Source organism: Lolium rigidum, chromosome 1 (assembly GCF_022539505.1).
Source record: "Lolium rigidum isolate FL_2022 chromosome 1, APGP_CSIRO_Lrig_0.1, whole genome shotgun sequence".
NCBI classification, from domain to species: domain Eukaryota; kingdom Viridiplantae; phylum Streptophyta; class Magnoliopsida; order Poales; family Poaceae; genus Lolium; species Lolium rigidum.
This window is the reverse complement of record NC_061508.1, coordinates 250748928-250764319: the sequence shown is the minus strand read 5'-3', so window position 1 is coordinate 250764319 and position 15392 is coordinate 250748928. Positions and strand designations below refer to the sequence as shown.

General features: G+C 44.6%; 1 protein-coding gene across 1 annotated transcript; it reads right to left on the bottom strand.

The window, feature by feature from the left end:
* Positions 1-10498: 10498 nt before the first annotated feature.
* On the bottom strand, positions 10499-12145 carry LOC124683499 (ethylene-responsive transcription factor 1-like). The gene is made up of 3 exons (XM_047217997.1): positions 11842-12145; positions 10900-11653; positions 10499-10805 (listed from the first exon to the last, which is right to left on the bottom strand). Exons 1-2 carry the CDS (start codon positions 12098-12100, stop codon positions 10929-10931), a joined length of 984 nt encoding a protein of 327 aa, XP_047073953.1. The 5' UTR covers positions 12101-12145; the 3' UTR covers positions 10499-10805; positions 10900-10928.
* Between the last annotated feature and the right edge of the window lie 3247 nt (positions 12146-15392).

Sequence of the window (15392 nt, the reverse complement as noted above, 5' to 3'; positions counted from 1 at the left end):
CCTGTTTTACTTAGTGTTACTCAGTTTTCCCCCTCCGGGCCCACTTGTTTTACTCAGTCCTACTCAGTTTTGCCCTTCCGATAAACATTTCCTCACTTTCCCCCTCTTAGTTCTACTCAGTTTTCCTAACTTGTACTCGCTGACTGATCTCTGATTGGTCGAGATGTATGTCACACGGATCTTGGTTGGTTGAAAGCTCAACAAACGCTTGCACCGTTCGATCATTTATGATCGGACGGCCTGTATCTCTCTCTCTACCACGATGGACGCATACGGAGACAAGAGCAGAGCACATACCAACCAACCCTAGCAGTCGCATATTCCAGTCGCATCTTCCTCTCTCGTATTTCCTCTCTTACTCCGGCGGTCGCGGCGGCGCGGATCTAACCGTGCGTGCGGCGGAGTGCGGCGGCGCGGATCTAACCGTGCGTGCGGCGGCGTGCGGCGGCGCGGATCTAACCGTGCGTGCGGTGGCGTGCGGCGGCGCGGATCTAACCGTGCGTGCGGCGGCGCGGATCTAACCGTGTGTGCGCCGTGGATCTAAGAGTGCCGGTGAGGATCTAACCGTCAGAAATAGTTGAAATGTCTCTCTCTGTCTCACTTTCGATTCTATTCTCAGATCTGTTGAATGATGAAGAACACCAAGACGGCGGCCGTGCCGACAGTGGCCATCGATGCCACGAACATTGAAGCCATCGCCTACAACATCGCTTCGACGGCGCGGACCCAGCCTTCAATGTCGGAGCCTGTTGATGTCTCACTTCCGGTGCCGAGAGTGCGAATCGATGCCAAGACGATTGAAGCCATCGTCTACAACCGCGCTGCAAAGCTACCGATCCAGCCCTCTGCAGATCCGTCGCTGATGAAGTACACCAAGACAGCTGCGGTTCCGACAATGGTCATCGATGCCACGAACATTGAAGCCATCGCCGATAACTTCGCTTCAACGGCGGATGGCGCAGATGACCACCCCTCAGCCGCCCGTCGTCCCGACCTTTCTTGCCCATCGCTGCGCGGCCGTGTTCGACGCCGCAAATTGGGATAAATTATGATAAATTTGTATTTTTCAATTTCCAATTGGGATAAAATTGTTCGAACTACTACCTCCGTCTCAAAAAAAGTTTCTCAATGTTCATGCATGCTAAAATTACCGTGCGCATTACTTAGCACAAGTAGGAAATTGTACACCAAAATACAGTGCTTAGAGCCACAACAAAATACAGTGGTTAGAGCCATCTACTGAATAACAGTTCTATACTAAATCGTCTACCAGAACCACATAACTGCTAGGACAGGGATGACACCTAATAAAACTGCACGAGATGAATCTAGTTTTCTCCTCTCCCATCACTTTAAGTTCATGTTCTAGATTTTCTACCACTTGATCAAATACGGCAAGATCTGTCTCAACTCTCAACTTCTCCTTGCGAATAAGCTCTGAATTCTTCTTTTCTTCCTCCACAATACGCTTCAGCTCGAATATCATCAGGTTTTTACGGGCCAATTCATCACCTAAATTGGCCACCTTCTCCTCCAAATCCATCCTCCGGCTACACCACCGGGTTGATTCATCTTGGTATGCAATGTACCATGGATCATCGGCTTGCCTGGCTAAGCTCGTAACAATAATGGAAAAAAGAACAACTGAAATCACTCCAACAGGCCATGGCGGAACTTCAAATTCAACGGTAGTACAGAGAGCTGAAGCTAGATACCTGCACTTCCGACGAGGTAGGAGAAGTAGAACGTGGCCACGACATGATCGAATCGCCACCCTCGCCGGTGTACCCGCTACGACCAGACATTGAGGACTATTTCGTACCTGCAAACTCCAATTACGGGAACCGAATCGATTAGGGGGCGGGGAGGCGAAGCGGAGGTCTTACCAAGCTATACCAATTGGTGCGCGGAACAAATCCCGGTCGTCGTGGGCGGCGGATGCTGCTTGCGGCGGACTTTCCTGCGGTGGGTACAATGCGTGCGAACGAAAGAAGTGTTGGAGCCGTGGTTGACGTGCAGCGCCGCGGTTCGTCCGACGCCGCGGGGGACGGAGCCGGCGGCGCGACGAGGCGCCGGCGATGGCTGCTCCGTCCGACGGTGGGGAACGAGCTGCCGGCGGTTCTCCGGTCTAGCTTAAGAATAATTAATTAGCGAACTTGTTGCTTCTCTCTATGATATTCTCTAAAGACATATATCGGAGCGGCAATATGTGAGTTTTCCTGAAAAATAGACGACCCCACTGGTCATTGGCTGCGCAGGCCCCACAGAGCGGCAATATATGATTTTTTCTCTCTAACTAAATAGACGACACCACTGGTCATTGGCTGCGGCAGCCCCACAGAGCGGCAATATGTGTCTTTTCCTGAAAAATAGACGACCCCATTGGTCATTGGCTTCGGAGGCCCCACAGAGCGGCAATATATGATTTTCTCTAAATAAATAGAGGACCCCACTGGTCATTGGCTGCGGCAGCCCCACAGAGCGGCAATATATGTGAGTTTTCCTGAAGAATAGACGACCCCACTGGTCATTGGCCGCGGAGGCACCACAGAGCGGCAATATATGAGTTTTCCTGAAAAATATACGACCCCACTAGTCATTGGCTGCGGCAGCCCTATAGAGCGGCCCCATTTGTCATTGGCAGCACCGCGTATAAAATCATGAAATAAAACGGCCCACACGTCGGCGATAGATGGATGGCTGCTCCGACGTGTCTCCCGACCCTACCCGTCGGGGAGGAGCTGCCCCGTGCGGCCCCACCCGGTCGGACTAACGGTTAAGGCCTCGACCGACGGCTACCGGCCGTTCCAACACTTGTGCGTGTTTCAAACTAGAGGAGGGGAAAACTGAGGAAAAACTAAGGGACTGGGGAAAACTGAGTACAACTAACGAACCAGGGGCACGAAAATAGAAATCCCTAACAAGAATAACATCCAACATGATATGCCAAAGTCTATGCCACAATCTAGACAAGCTTTCTTTTGCATCACTATAAGCATGAAATATTTTACTCGTCTCCAACACCAATCAACTTATTTGAAACAACTCTCAGAGATGAAAAACAATATGGAACAGAGAGATAATCATACATAAATAAATAATACTAACAAGCTTTGAACATAAAGGACAAGAGCTAAACGCAGTACTAGAAAACTAGAACACTCAGAGAACAATAAGAGCGAAAACTAGAGCGTTCTATGCAATTAAAACAGAGCGTGTCTCTCTCCAAAACAAATATGCTGGGGTCCAACCATATGCTATAGCAAAAAAACAAAACTAAACTAAAAACAAAAATAAATACGCTCCAAAAACAACACATAGCATATGAAGCAATAAAAATATAGAGCATAGAAAGATGACATGATGCTTTTTTTGATGAAGAGGGGATGCCTTGGGAATCCCCAAGCATTGACGCTTGTACCTCTTGGATATTTCTTGGGGTGACATGAGCATCCCCAAGCTTGAGCTTTTTTCCATTTTTTATCTCATTACATCATTCTTCTCTCCCCGGTTCCTACACTTGAAAACTTCCTTCATACAAAACTTCGTACAAAACTTTATTAGCAGCATTAGTACAATCAAAATAATAAATCCACTTGAGTTCAGTTCTAACATATATCAAACATCTATTAAAGAATTAGATACTGTAGAAACCTCTTAAAAAAGATCTTTGATCAAAAGAATTTAAAAAGAAAGAGATTAAGAGGCAAATGCAAATAGTGGTAGAAATCTGTCAAAACAGAACAATATGTAAATATCGATTTTTTTAAAAAATATTATGTTGCTCAGATCGAAAAGTGTTCAACTAATGAAAGTTAGATACTAGCATGGGGAATATGCACAAACATTGGCAGCTCAAAATTACTCTCTGGCTGTGGGTACGAATTTTTATGGGGACAGTACAGAATCTGTTTCAGTATAGCAACTTCCACAAATTTTACTTTCTTCCTATTAGAGGCTATTCTTGGCACAAAGACGAAATAAAAATGATAAGGGGGGGTTATTACAGAGTTAATAACTTCCAAGACTCAGCAAAAGAAAAATTACAAAAATAAAACATGGGTTATCTCCCAATAGTGGTTTTATTTAATGCCTTTCAGCTAGGCGCAGAAAAAGAGCTAGCATCAAGTATTATCAAGTGAAGAAGCATCAAGATCAATCACTTTCTGGAGATGATTCAAACACGACTTGTTAAAATAGGCTCGTTATATACCCCTGGAGATGATTCAACATGTAAAGCATTCTTAGTTGTACTGAAAGTTTTATCAGTTTTAAACATATTATAGGGTTTGGGTTTAGGTGCCTTGGAAACATACATAATTTTTTGCTCTTTTCCCACAAAATCTTTCTCCTTCTTAAACCCAAGAGAGGAAAAGGTTGAACTTAAAGTTTCCATAGCTTCTTCTAATATACCAATCCTAAGATTTATACTATCATGGGTATTGCTAGCCTCTAAAACAGTGCTTTTATTGATATTTTCTATTGATTCATTAATTTGGCTAGCATTATCGAGGCAATTTGGCAAAATTTTCTCTAGAGAGCTCAGTCTTTCTATAACATCTTCCAAAGTGATCTCAGTTTTAACAACATTAGTAGGTGGTATTCCTACTAAGGTTTCAATTAAATTACAGGCTTCCAAAGCGGGAGTACCCAGAAAATTACCCCCCATGAGAGTATCCAAAACATATCTATTCCAGCTAGACAAACTAACATAAACATTTCTAAGGAGGAGCATGGTAGAATATTTTTTAGTACATCTATGACGAGCATTACTTATTATATACCAAGCATCTTTCAAACTTTCCCCCCCTTGTTGCTTAAAAGAACGAACTGCAACTTCACGAATACTCATTTTAGCTAAATTAAAACAGAACAATTGAAATAACAGCTATAATAGAAACTACTCCCTCTATTCCATTCTATAGTGCCTATAGTTTTTTTGCACGGAAATTAGCGCAAGAGTATTTTTTACACAAGACCCCTAGCTAAACGATTTGAGATCAACGTAAAATTTGGGAAATCCATATCTTCCTAACTTACCATAATAAATTTGGGAGCTGAACGATTTGGGAGCTGAACGGGGAGGGGGTGATTGAAAAAAAGCTAAGCTACAACCTTATATTCTGAAACAAATGCCAAAAATCTATAGGCACTATAGAAAGGAACGAAGGGAGTATTTTTTTGTGTTTTTGATATAATAAAGAAAACAATACAAAATAAAATAAACTAAGAAAAACTGTAACAGAGTAAATAGATTGGAGATGAGAGACTCCCCTTGCAGAAATCCTCTTTCTTCCCGGCAACGGCGCCAGAAAATCTTGTTGATGGCGGTTGACGGGCTTGATGGAGTGTCTTGATTCGTTCCCCGGAAACGGCGCCATAAAATCTTGATGAATGTTACTGTCGGAATTGGCAATCTCGTTGGGGAATCCCAAGACGAAGGTATGATGAGCACATCAGAAAGTTTTCGCTCACTAAGAAACCAAGATTTAATCGACCAGTAGGAGAAAGACGTGACATCCGAAGGTGTTGCTAGCTGACTTGTGGCAGGGCGAACTACCAGTGTCAGCAACAATGTGGAACCTACACACAACACAACCAAAGTACTTCAATATTCATCAGATCCCAGCAAACACAACATGTAGCATTACATAAGGATGATCTTGATCATGTTAGGCAGCTCACAAGATCTAAATATGAGGCACAAATTGGAGAAGACAACCATCTAGCAACTGCTATGGACCCATAGTCCAGGGATGAACTACTCACGCATCACTTCGGAGACGAGCATGTCGATGTAGATGCCTGTGGCAATGATCTCCATCTCCGGCAGGGTGCTGGGAAGAGCTTCAGAACCCTCCCGAGCTAGGGTCTGCGATGGCGGCAACGACAGAACTTTTCATGGATGGAGGCTCGGGGTTAGATTTTTCCCGAGATCGTGAATAAATAGGCGGAAGGGCGAGGTCGGTGGAGGCCAGGGGGGCCCACACCACCCCTTGGCGTGGGCCAGGCCAGGCCGCGCCAAGGCATGGTCTGGCCGCCCTGCGCCTCTTCTTCGTTCCCCTCTGGACTCTGTCTTCGTTACGGTAAAATATTGATTTCAACTTTTGTTTCGTCTAATTCCGAGAATATTTCCTGTACAACTTTTCTGAAATACAAAACAACATAAAATAGAGAACTGGCACTGTGACATCTTGTTAATAGGTTAGTGCCGGAAAATGTATAAAAGTGCAACGAAGTGTAAGTAAAACATATATAAATTGGTATAAAACAAGAATGGAGCATACAAAATTATAGATACGTTTGCGACGTATCAGTGGCCCATATGGAACCTTCTAGAAGCTTCCAAATCTTCCACCGGAAAGTTCCCGAACTTTTCTGAACCTCGAAAAATAACTTGCCTTATATGAATCTTATTCTCCGAACCATTCCGGACCTCCTCGTGATGTCCTAGATCCCATCCGAGATTCTGAACAATATTCAGCCTCCAACTCATATTCCATATCTACTATACGACATCGAACCTTAAGTGTGTCACCCTACGGTTCATGAACTATGCGGACATGATCGAGACACCTCTCCGATCAATAACCAATAGCGGAACCTGGAGATCCATAATAGCTCTCACATATTTAACGATGACTTCATGATCGAATAAACCATTAACATACGATACCGATTCCCTTTGTCGCGTGATACTTTACTTATCCGAGGTTCGATCATCGGTATCTCTATACCTAGTTCAACCTCTTTACCGATAATAATCTTTACTCGTACCGTGGTATGACATCCCTTGTAACCTTGTCACATGCTTGCAAGCTAATTAGATGATATTTCACCGAGAGGCCCAGAGTATATCTATCCGTCATCAGGATGGAAAAATTCCACTCTTGATCCATGTGATTCAACTCATACTTTCAGAATACTTAATCACATCTTTATAACCACCCATTTACGAAGTGATGTTTGATGTAATCAAAGCATCCATCTGGTGTAAGTGATTAACACGATCTCATGGTCGAAGGATTAGGTTACTATGTATTGAAAGCTTATAGCAAGACGAACTTAATGACTTGATCTTATGCTACGCTTATTATGGGTGTGTGCCCATTACATCATTCTCCTAATGACATAACCTTGTTATTAATAACATCTAATGTTCATGATCAGGAAACTATGATCATCTATTAATCAACAAGCTAGTTTAACAAGAGGCTTACTAGGGACTCTTTTATGTTTACAAAGCACACAAGTGTTAATATTTTCGGTTAATGCAATTTTAGCATGGGATGCAAACATTTATCATAAATACAAAGATATAATAATAACCACTTTATTATTGCCTCTTGGGCATATCTCCAACACATATACTCTATTCTCGAACCGTAAACACGATGCAGACGATTTTGGCACCAGAAATTCAAACTAGATTAAGCAGCTCATCAGAGTTCATCCTAATTATACAAATTTTTGCAAAAGAAGGAACTAAAGGTTCCTAAACCTAGGTTAAGGTAGTTCGGGATTTAGAATACTATCATTGGGGCTTGGGGCGTCAACCGGCGGCGACGATTCACTCCTCCTCTTCCACGCCGTCCTCGTCGGTGGTCCGACTCGTCAGAGGAGTACTCAACAATCGATGACGAAGCCGTGCCTCGCCATCTCCAAGCGGATGGACGCGCGCTTTGCCTTGCGCACCTCCCGCTCCTCCTCCTCGGCGTCATCGCAGGCCCGCTTGATCTTCACCCACACATCGGTGACAACGGTGGTGAGGCAGTTCCGGCAGGCCATGGCGAGGTGGCGCGCCTCCCGTGCAGCGTCTTCCTCGTCCTCGTCACTGCCCGAGTCTAGCTCGATCGGTGGGACTCGGGAGTGGAGGAACAACCCGCGTCGCCGCCGCGGAAGACCCCACTTCACCCTCATGCGCGCCGCGCGGGAGGAGGCCAACCCACGCGGGTTCTGGCGGGAGAGCGTGCCGCGGTGGTGCGCTTGGTCGGCGATGCGCGCCGTGCGGTTGGGGGCTGTCTCCGGCGCTTGGCGGCTCAAGGATGACCCGCATCAAATACTGCTGCCGCAACGGTTGAAATTGCGGCGCCATGGTGGTAGGTGGTGGAGGGGGTGGATGCGTGGCTGCTGGGGTGGCGATTTGGCTTTGGTGGCCGGAACCAGCGGAGATCAGCGCGGCAGTGGCGGACGGAGGGAGAGGAGGAAATGGATAGGATTTTCCGCATCACTCTTGCTTTTATAGCGTTTTGATGGGCCGCGATGGGTAGTGCTGCATCGCATTTTGTCATCCGTGCCGAAATGCGGTGTCGGTTCGAGCCGTTTTATGGGCTAAAACCGGGGAAAACGCGATGCAGCGTGGAATGAGGGATACGGTATCTCGGTGTTGAGCTCCGGCTAAAAAAAAGTGTAGGCTATTGAGCCGGTGGATTACAAATTCCGATGCCCCTGGAAAGGAAATGATACTACTCGCAAAAGACGCAGCATGGTCGAAAGAAGCAATACCATGGGCTCTTTTCAGCCCACTGCCTACTTGTCGGCAACCTTGGTTTGCTACTTCTGTATACTACCATCAGTGTGTAACACCAGTATTATTGAACTCCAAGTGTCCTCATCCAAGATCTAGGAATCCCTTTTTCCGTTTTAGCGCGGGCCTTGCTACTTATAGCATCCATAACTGAAGTCATGCATTTCCTCATTTGCTCTTGTCAGTCGCCTGTTCTCTCGAGGGTGATGTCTGAAGTCTGTATTTAGGCCATCACAATTCAGATACAGTTACAAACGATCTCTCAACTCTGAAGACTGTTCGTTCTCTCCTCCGAGTGCACTGCTTCACAAGAAGGAGCTGATCCGCCGACCACGTTTCTGTTTTAGTTACATGTAAGTTATATATCATCTGTATCTCGTCTCCTCTTTGTTTTACCATGTGTATGTATTGTGGAGGAAATATTTCTATTGCTGTTTTTGGGATCAGTTCCTGACTTCCTGTCTGCCGAGCAAGGAAATCTTGCACAAAAGCCATGTCTTCTGAATGTGCACGTAACTTCATAACCAAATCCATATATTTATTTTATAGAGAGAACCGAATATAAACTCCTCATAGATAATCTTTGTCAAGAGACAAACTGAGAGCTATTCGCATTGCCAAAAATAGTTACAGTAGAACTTGAAGGAAAAGAAGAGGTGATAGTGATTCTGATCCTTGGATTTCTAGTAGTGATCCTGCATTTTGTATGTTAGAAAATTTTGTGAGTACCTCTAGAGCAAAATTAAAAATGATCGACATCAAGAGGGCTGGAGATTTTGCTATGTTCCTTAGGATGTTGATCATGAAAAATCCCCCAGTGTCCAGATAGGGGAAAGACAGGTGCAGGTTTTTTCGATAAGAAAAAAAAAAACCGGGCGATTCTTTTTACCAATGGTGGATTCAATCATTCTATGAAGAATCAGGAGCCCCAAAACCAGTTCAACATTCCGGCATGCATTACCGGAATCGGTGCAAGCAGTCGTTTTCTGAAAGGAAGGACTAGATACCATACATTGTTTATGAACTATACTTGATTGGCACTCACGTTGCAGCTAAACAATTTAGAGTACGAAGGCCCTACCAACTTGCATGTTTTTTTTCCCTGCAAAGGGACAACTTGCATGGTATTTAGCTTTGCTTGTGCTACCACCTATGGGTTTCTCTATCTTAGCTTGAGAACTCTTGAAATGCAACCTAACTTAAATTGGCGTGTAGCCCAATCGCTGTCATGGCCGCATAGATACAGGAACTATATGATCAAGTAGTGCAAATTGCAGCCTAGAATACACAATTCCGGCGGCTCATGGAAACCACCGGCCGGTAGCCCTTAGGTGCCCACCGGATTGAGCGGCGGTTTCTTGCATTCATTTGAGAACAGGTCATCCGAAGTCCTGGACAAAGAACAGAGAATTCTTTGCAAGCTACAGTATGCCATGTGTTTTTCTGAACTTACTGAGGTATCACTGATCATAGACAGTCCTAACTAATTTTCTGGTCAAATATTTCTTGCGACCGCGTCTTCAGAGCTGGATCTTAAGGTTCATTCAGTTTTGTTGTATTCTTTCTCTGTTATTACTCTCGTATAAGAGGTCTCTTCTCGTAACGACGTTCCAAAAGAAAGGTGACTGTTCAAACAAGAGGAGTTAAGGGGAAACCATCAAATCCATGGCTGCTTACGTAGGGATATATACATCAAGCAGATGATCGTTAGTCACCTTGCCACGGTTGTTGTGTGATTGTGTCGCCAACTTTCTTCCGGTTCATCCTTGTCTTCTGTTTTTCCATTTTCAGACTTTTTTTTGCGGTAACTTTGTATGTTGAACCTTTTTTTTCCTGTTTTATTTTGTGGCCCGAAAGGATGAAGTTCTTTTTTGCCGTGGACACTGAGACATACAAACTGCCCATTCGGGCGAATTTGAGGTTTTTCATCTAGAATTGTCCAGCTTAACTGAACCCAGAAACTTGCGAACATACATAATCCAACTCAATATGTCATGATGAGTAGGTTACACAACATCACAAACTTATTTGGTACAGTATTAACCATCAGACAAGCACAAGCACAATAATAGATGGCATCGCCGACATGATCACTTGGTAGGACTATTGATCAGCAGTATGAAAGGGTGGCTCAAATCATGACATGGTACAATACAGTTTGATCAGCCGGCCATACACAGTCTGACGAATAAACTCCAACTGTAGAACGTAGAATATATTCTGATGAGCAACAAAGCAACCATGATCTTTGGCCCAGGAACGTTGTAGTAGGAGCCTTCTGCAAACATCCAAAGTTCCAACATTTGAGCAAGGTTTATTGCACATTCGCACCAACATTTACAAGGAACAAGAGGCCAGATGGAGTTTCTTACAACTGATCGAGTGCATCACACGGACAACGTCAGAAAAGGGCGCCGTCCATGGGGAAGTCATCGAAGCTCCAGAGGCTGACGCCGTCCATGCCGCTGTTCACGCCGGTGCCATCCTGGATGTTAGCGTCACCGGCGAAGAAGCTGTCGATGGATCCGTAAGTGTCCGAGCAGGGGAGCTGGAACAACATGAACGGATCGAACCCCAGCTCGTCCGCGAACGCCAGCGCGGCGGCGCCGCTGCTCGCCTCGGACGAGTCCTGGTCGACCATCGGCTTCTTCGCGGGGCTGTCGGCGAAGGAGCTCTCCATGACCGGTGGAAACACGGCGACGGCGGCGGTCAGGCTGAACATGGCGTCCATGTCGAAAGACGCCATCAGCTCGGGCTTCACGGCCACCGCGCCCTGCTCCTGCTGCGCGTATGTTGCTTCTGTGGCAGTGTATGCCATCGTCTGCGCCCGAGGGCATTCCGGTTTCGGGGCGTTTCCGCGCTTGGCTGCTGCGCGGCGCGGGCGCGCCCCGGCAACGGCGGGGAAGTTGACCTTGGCCTTGCTTCCGCGAAGGCGGCGGGCGGCGACGTCGTAGGCCCGGGCGGCATCCTCGGCCGTGTCGAACGTGCCGAGCCAGACGCGGGTGCCCTTGTACGGGTCGCGGATCTCCGCCGCCCACTTGCCCCATGGCCGCTGCCGGATGCCGTGGAGGCGGCGGACGCGCTTCTTCTTGCTTGCCGACCGTGCCGCGCGACCATCATCGAAAGCTGCAGAGAAATCAACCGATCAGTGAGATTTTCTAAGTCAAAACTTAAGACGATAGTAACGATCAGTGAGATTTTTTAAGTCAAAACATAAGAGCGGTAGTAACGATCAGCGAAATTTGCTTGACCATGAACATTATTGGTACATGGTTCATGATTCCATACCGGATCACTCAAACGACGAGAGTTACCAGGAGAGAATGCAGGCTTGGACGCGAAAACAGCATGTGCGCCGTCGTCATCCTCCTCCTCCGCCTGCAGGTCGAAGTCGTCCTCAAAGTTCTCGAAGGCGGCCTCGAAGTCGTCGACCTCGGCGTGCTGGTACCTCTTCTGATTGAGGCCCTTCTTGGACTCGGAGCTCGCCGGCAACGCACGGCCCGTGGCCGGAAGCTTCGACACACCGCGCGCCGTCGGCGGGATCAGCTCCGCTAGGATGGCGCCGCCACACATTGTGTTCTCTCTTCGTGTCTCGCACTTTCTCCTGGGTATTTCTTGGCCGCGCTGTTGGTCACCGAGGGAGGGAGGAGCGAGTATTTATAAACAAGCTACGGGCGTGTGGCCGGCACGGAACTGTAGGTCGCCGGAAGAGTCGACGACTGACGTGGCACGATGCCAGACGAGAGGAACATGCATGTCAGCTTTCCGGATGGCATGGCAAATATATTTATAGTACAACGTAAGTCGGAAATTCAATTAGGCTCCCGGGTGCATATGCTCCCTCTATCAAAAAGTTATATTTCGAACTGTCGAAAATTTTTGACAAAAAATTCTACATGTACATCTCCACAATATACGTACGTTCGCCAAGTTTCGCGAGGAACCAATATGTTTTGTGGTCTGTGTAAAAAAGTGAAAATTTATCTCCTGAAAAACCTTATTTTCAGCATTGAATTTTGTCTTTTTTACACATGTCACACGACAAGTCGGATTTTTATGAAACAACTTTGTGAGCGTGTAGCACGTGAAGATGTACGTTCGAATTTTTCGTTTCAATTTTTTAAAATTTCAAAATGTATGTAACATGCATTTCAAAATAAAGGAAGCATATGCTCCCATGTGCCAAAACACCATTCCCGTAAGTAAGTAGTATATAGTACAAGTGTACAACTCAAGGCCACCAAAAAAGAACGTATTTTCCAAAAAAAAAGTTGAATCTAAGCAAGTGTGGCTGCAAATGAGCGAGCTCTAGCACCTCATAGCACCAAGTGATTTAAAATATATATGCTTAAAAGGCACATGGGTAGTCCAAATTCAGTTCAGCTACATTTTTAGAAAATAGTAAAAAGCTCTGTGTACACCAAAAATAGTAAAAAAAACTATTATCTTATTTAAAAACAATCATGCTTGAGCAATCTACATGCGTGCAAAATTTCATAAATGATGAAATGGCGTTCATGGTGATCTACGCGTGCAAAATTTCACACCTGAACATTTTTGTTTCTAGAAAATTATTTAATTGTATTGCAATTATTTTCAAATTTCTTATTCGGTTGGGGGCATGTGAGTTCAGGACCAAAACTCCACTCTAAATAGCTCAATCTTATCTTGGTTCATGAACTTGTGCGAGCCACTTCGCCGCTAGTGGTCAATTTTAGACTGACGAAAAGACGACCACTTGCATTACAAAAAGTTATTGAGCAACAATTAGCTGGGCCTAAATGATTACGTGAGCAATGACGAAACCACACTCTATTCAAACGACAAGAATTATATAGTTTATAAAAGTGTGCACCCAAAACTTAGTATTAAGGTAGACGAGGGCACTTAGGCAGATCAACAACAGCTAGACAAATTCTGAGAGATGAGTCCTCGGCTAGCTAAAAAAGTAATGCTATTCACCCAGTGCGTTTAATTTGTCTAAGCATGTCTCCTTTCATAAACACTCTCTCCTTCTAACTAATCATGGAAGGGCTAACTTATTTAACTCAAAGCATTTGAGCAACAACAATAATCATAAGTAGTAATGTTTAGGACAAGTGTTGAACATGTTGTTGTCCATCATTCATTTATTGGCTTTTTTTTATGTTGAATATTTGTTCATTTGCATAATTCATCCAAGACGAATTCGATGAGACCAGAATTGGCTCGGGTTATTTATCCAATATATTCAACTTAGGACAAGTTTTTGTGCCCTTTCTCTTACTTTGGGGGTGTTTTGTTTCACGTAACTCGGACTTTGAGAGCCAAATTTTATCATCTCAAACTTTAAAGATACGACAATTTTCTAGAAAAAATTATGTTTCTTCACCTTCCAATTTATTTTATTTTTATCTAGAGCCATGAAAAACATGGCTAGGTTTTTTGCCTGATATATTCTAAATTAAAGCAAATATGTTAGTGGTTAGAATGGTCGCCTATTTCAAGTAACTTAGTTCTTATTAAAAAAAAGTTACATTTTTCAAGTCTAAATATCGACAACAAATGGCCATCTCACCACCTCAGCGGCTATAGAAACAAGAACTTGCACCAATGATTGCGGTAACATCCCATATGGTGCAAATTGCAGGTTCATCATCCTGTGAATTTAGCTGATTGAGTTTGCATAAATTTAAGAACATGAAGAACCAAAAGCATAATCACTCCTATTGTTTCTCTATGAGAACTCTCAATCTCACGATTATTGTTACAAATGGAGCTAGTGACTGTGAAAAAACGATACCATAGTTTTGTGTTGTTTCTCTATGCTTAGCCGTTTTATTATTATCCTTTGTCGAATATGCTTTGACATTCCTCCGTCAAATATGTTTTTGTATTTTTTAGCAGTTGTATTGTGCTTATGTTGGATGGTCAACATCCCTTTAATTACGGCTGGTCCTTACTTTTGTGCCATGACGTGTTGAGAACAACTACACTAAAACATACCAAACCTACCACAGGTAATGTTTCCTACCCTAGTCCACTACATCTTCACTATCGCGACAGAAGCTCATTGTTTGCGCTCAAAGCTCGAGTCCAACCATAGGCCCTCTTCCCCTAACAAGGCAATTGCATTCAACGTCATGCGTCTGCGTTTGTACGGTGTTTCGCAAAAAAAAAGGATTACACTGGATTTAAATATTTTTCGAAATTCATCTCGGGAGAGTAGACTTCGGCCTATTTTTTGCTACTCCCTATTTTGGTTGAGGCCATGTGATGGTACCTTTGTGGGGTGTGTTTTAGTATTATGCCCTAAACTCTTCCTCTCTTAATCAATGAACAGGCAAGCAATTAAGAAAATGGTGGAGAGCAAAGGGTAAATGTACATAAGAATCCGGTGAAACCACGGCATGAAACCGGCGAGTGGGTATCACGATTCTCCGGAAGATGACCACATCGCAACGGTAATGCCACTTTCAAGTAACCATCGTCCATAGGTTGCAACTTGGAAAATTTAAAACAAAAAATTATCATAAGTTGGGACCCAGAGCAGGTTGGTAGGACTAGCTAGTGTAGATTAACACGAGGCCAAGTGGCCAAGTGCATGCAATGCGAGGTACCCATCGCGGTCGATCTTCACACGGAGAGAGATGTCTAGTCCGTGGCTCGATCCCAGCTTGCAAGTGTTGGAAGAGAAAAATTACCGGCACGGTACATGTACGTGTTTTGAAAGCTAGCTGACCAGAAATCGGCAGCACACGTGGAATTAGGGTGAAAAGGCACAAGTTGCCTTGTTTCCCAAATGTGTAGTTGCCTTTTCTTATAATCAATTTATTTAAACCTAACTAGATGTCGATTAGACTGAAATTTAACTGATCTATAATGT

Bases quoted from the DNA above. Each gene is read 5' to 3' on its own strand.
- LOC124683499 (XM_047217997.1), bottom strand. From the start codon at position 12,100: ATGTGTGGCGGCGCCATCCTAGCGGAGCTGATCCCGCCGACGGCGCGC. The intron at 11,654-11,841 runs GTAACTCTCGTC...ATTTCTCTGCAG, and splicing joins CAAGCCTGCATTCTCTCCTG to CTTTCGATGATGGTCGCGCG.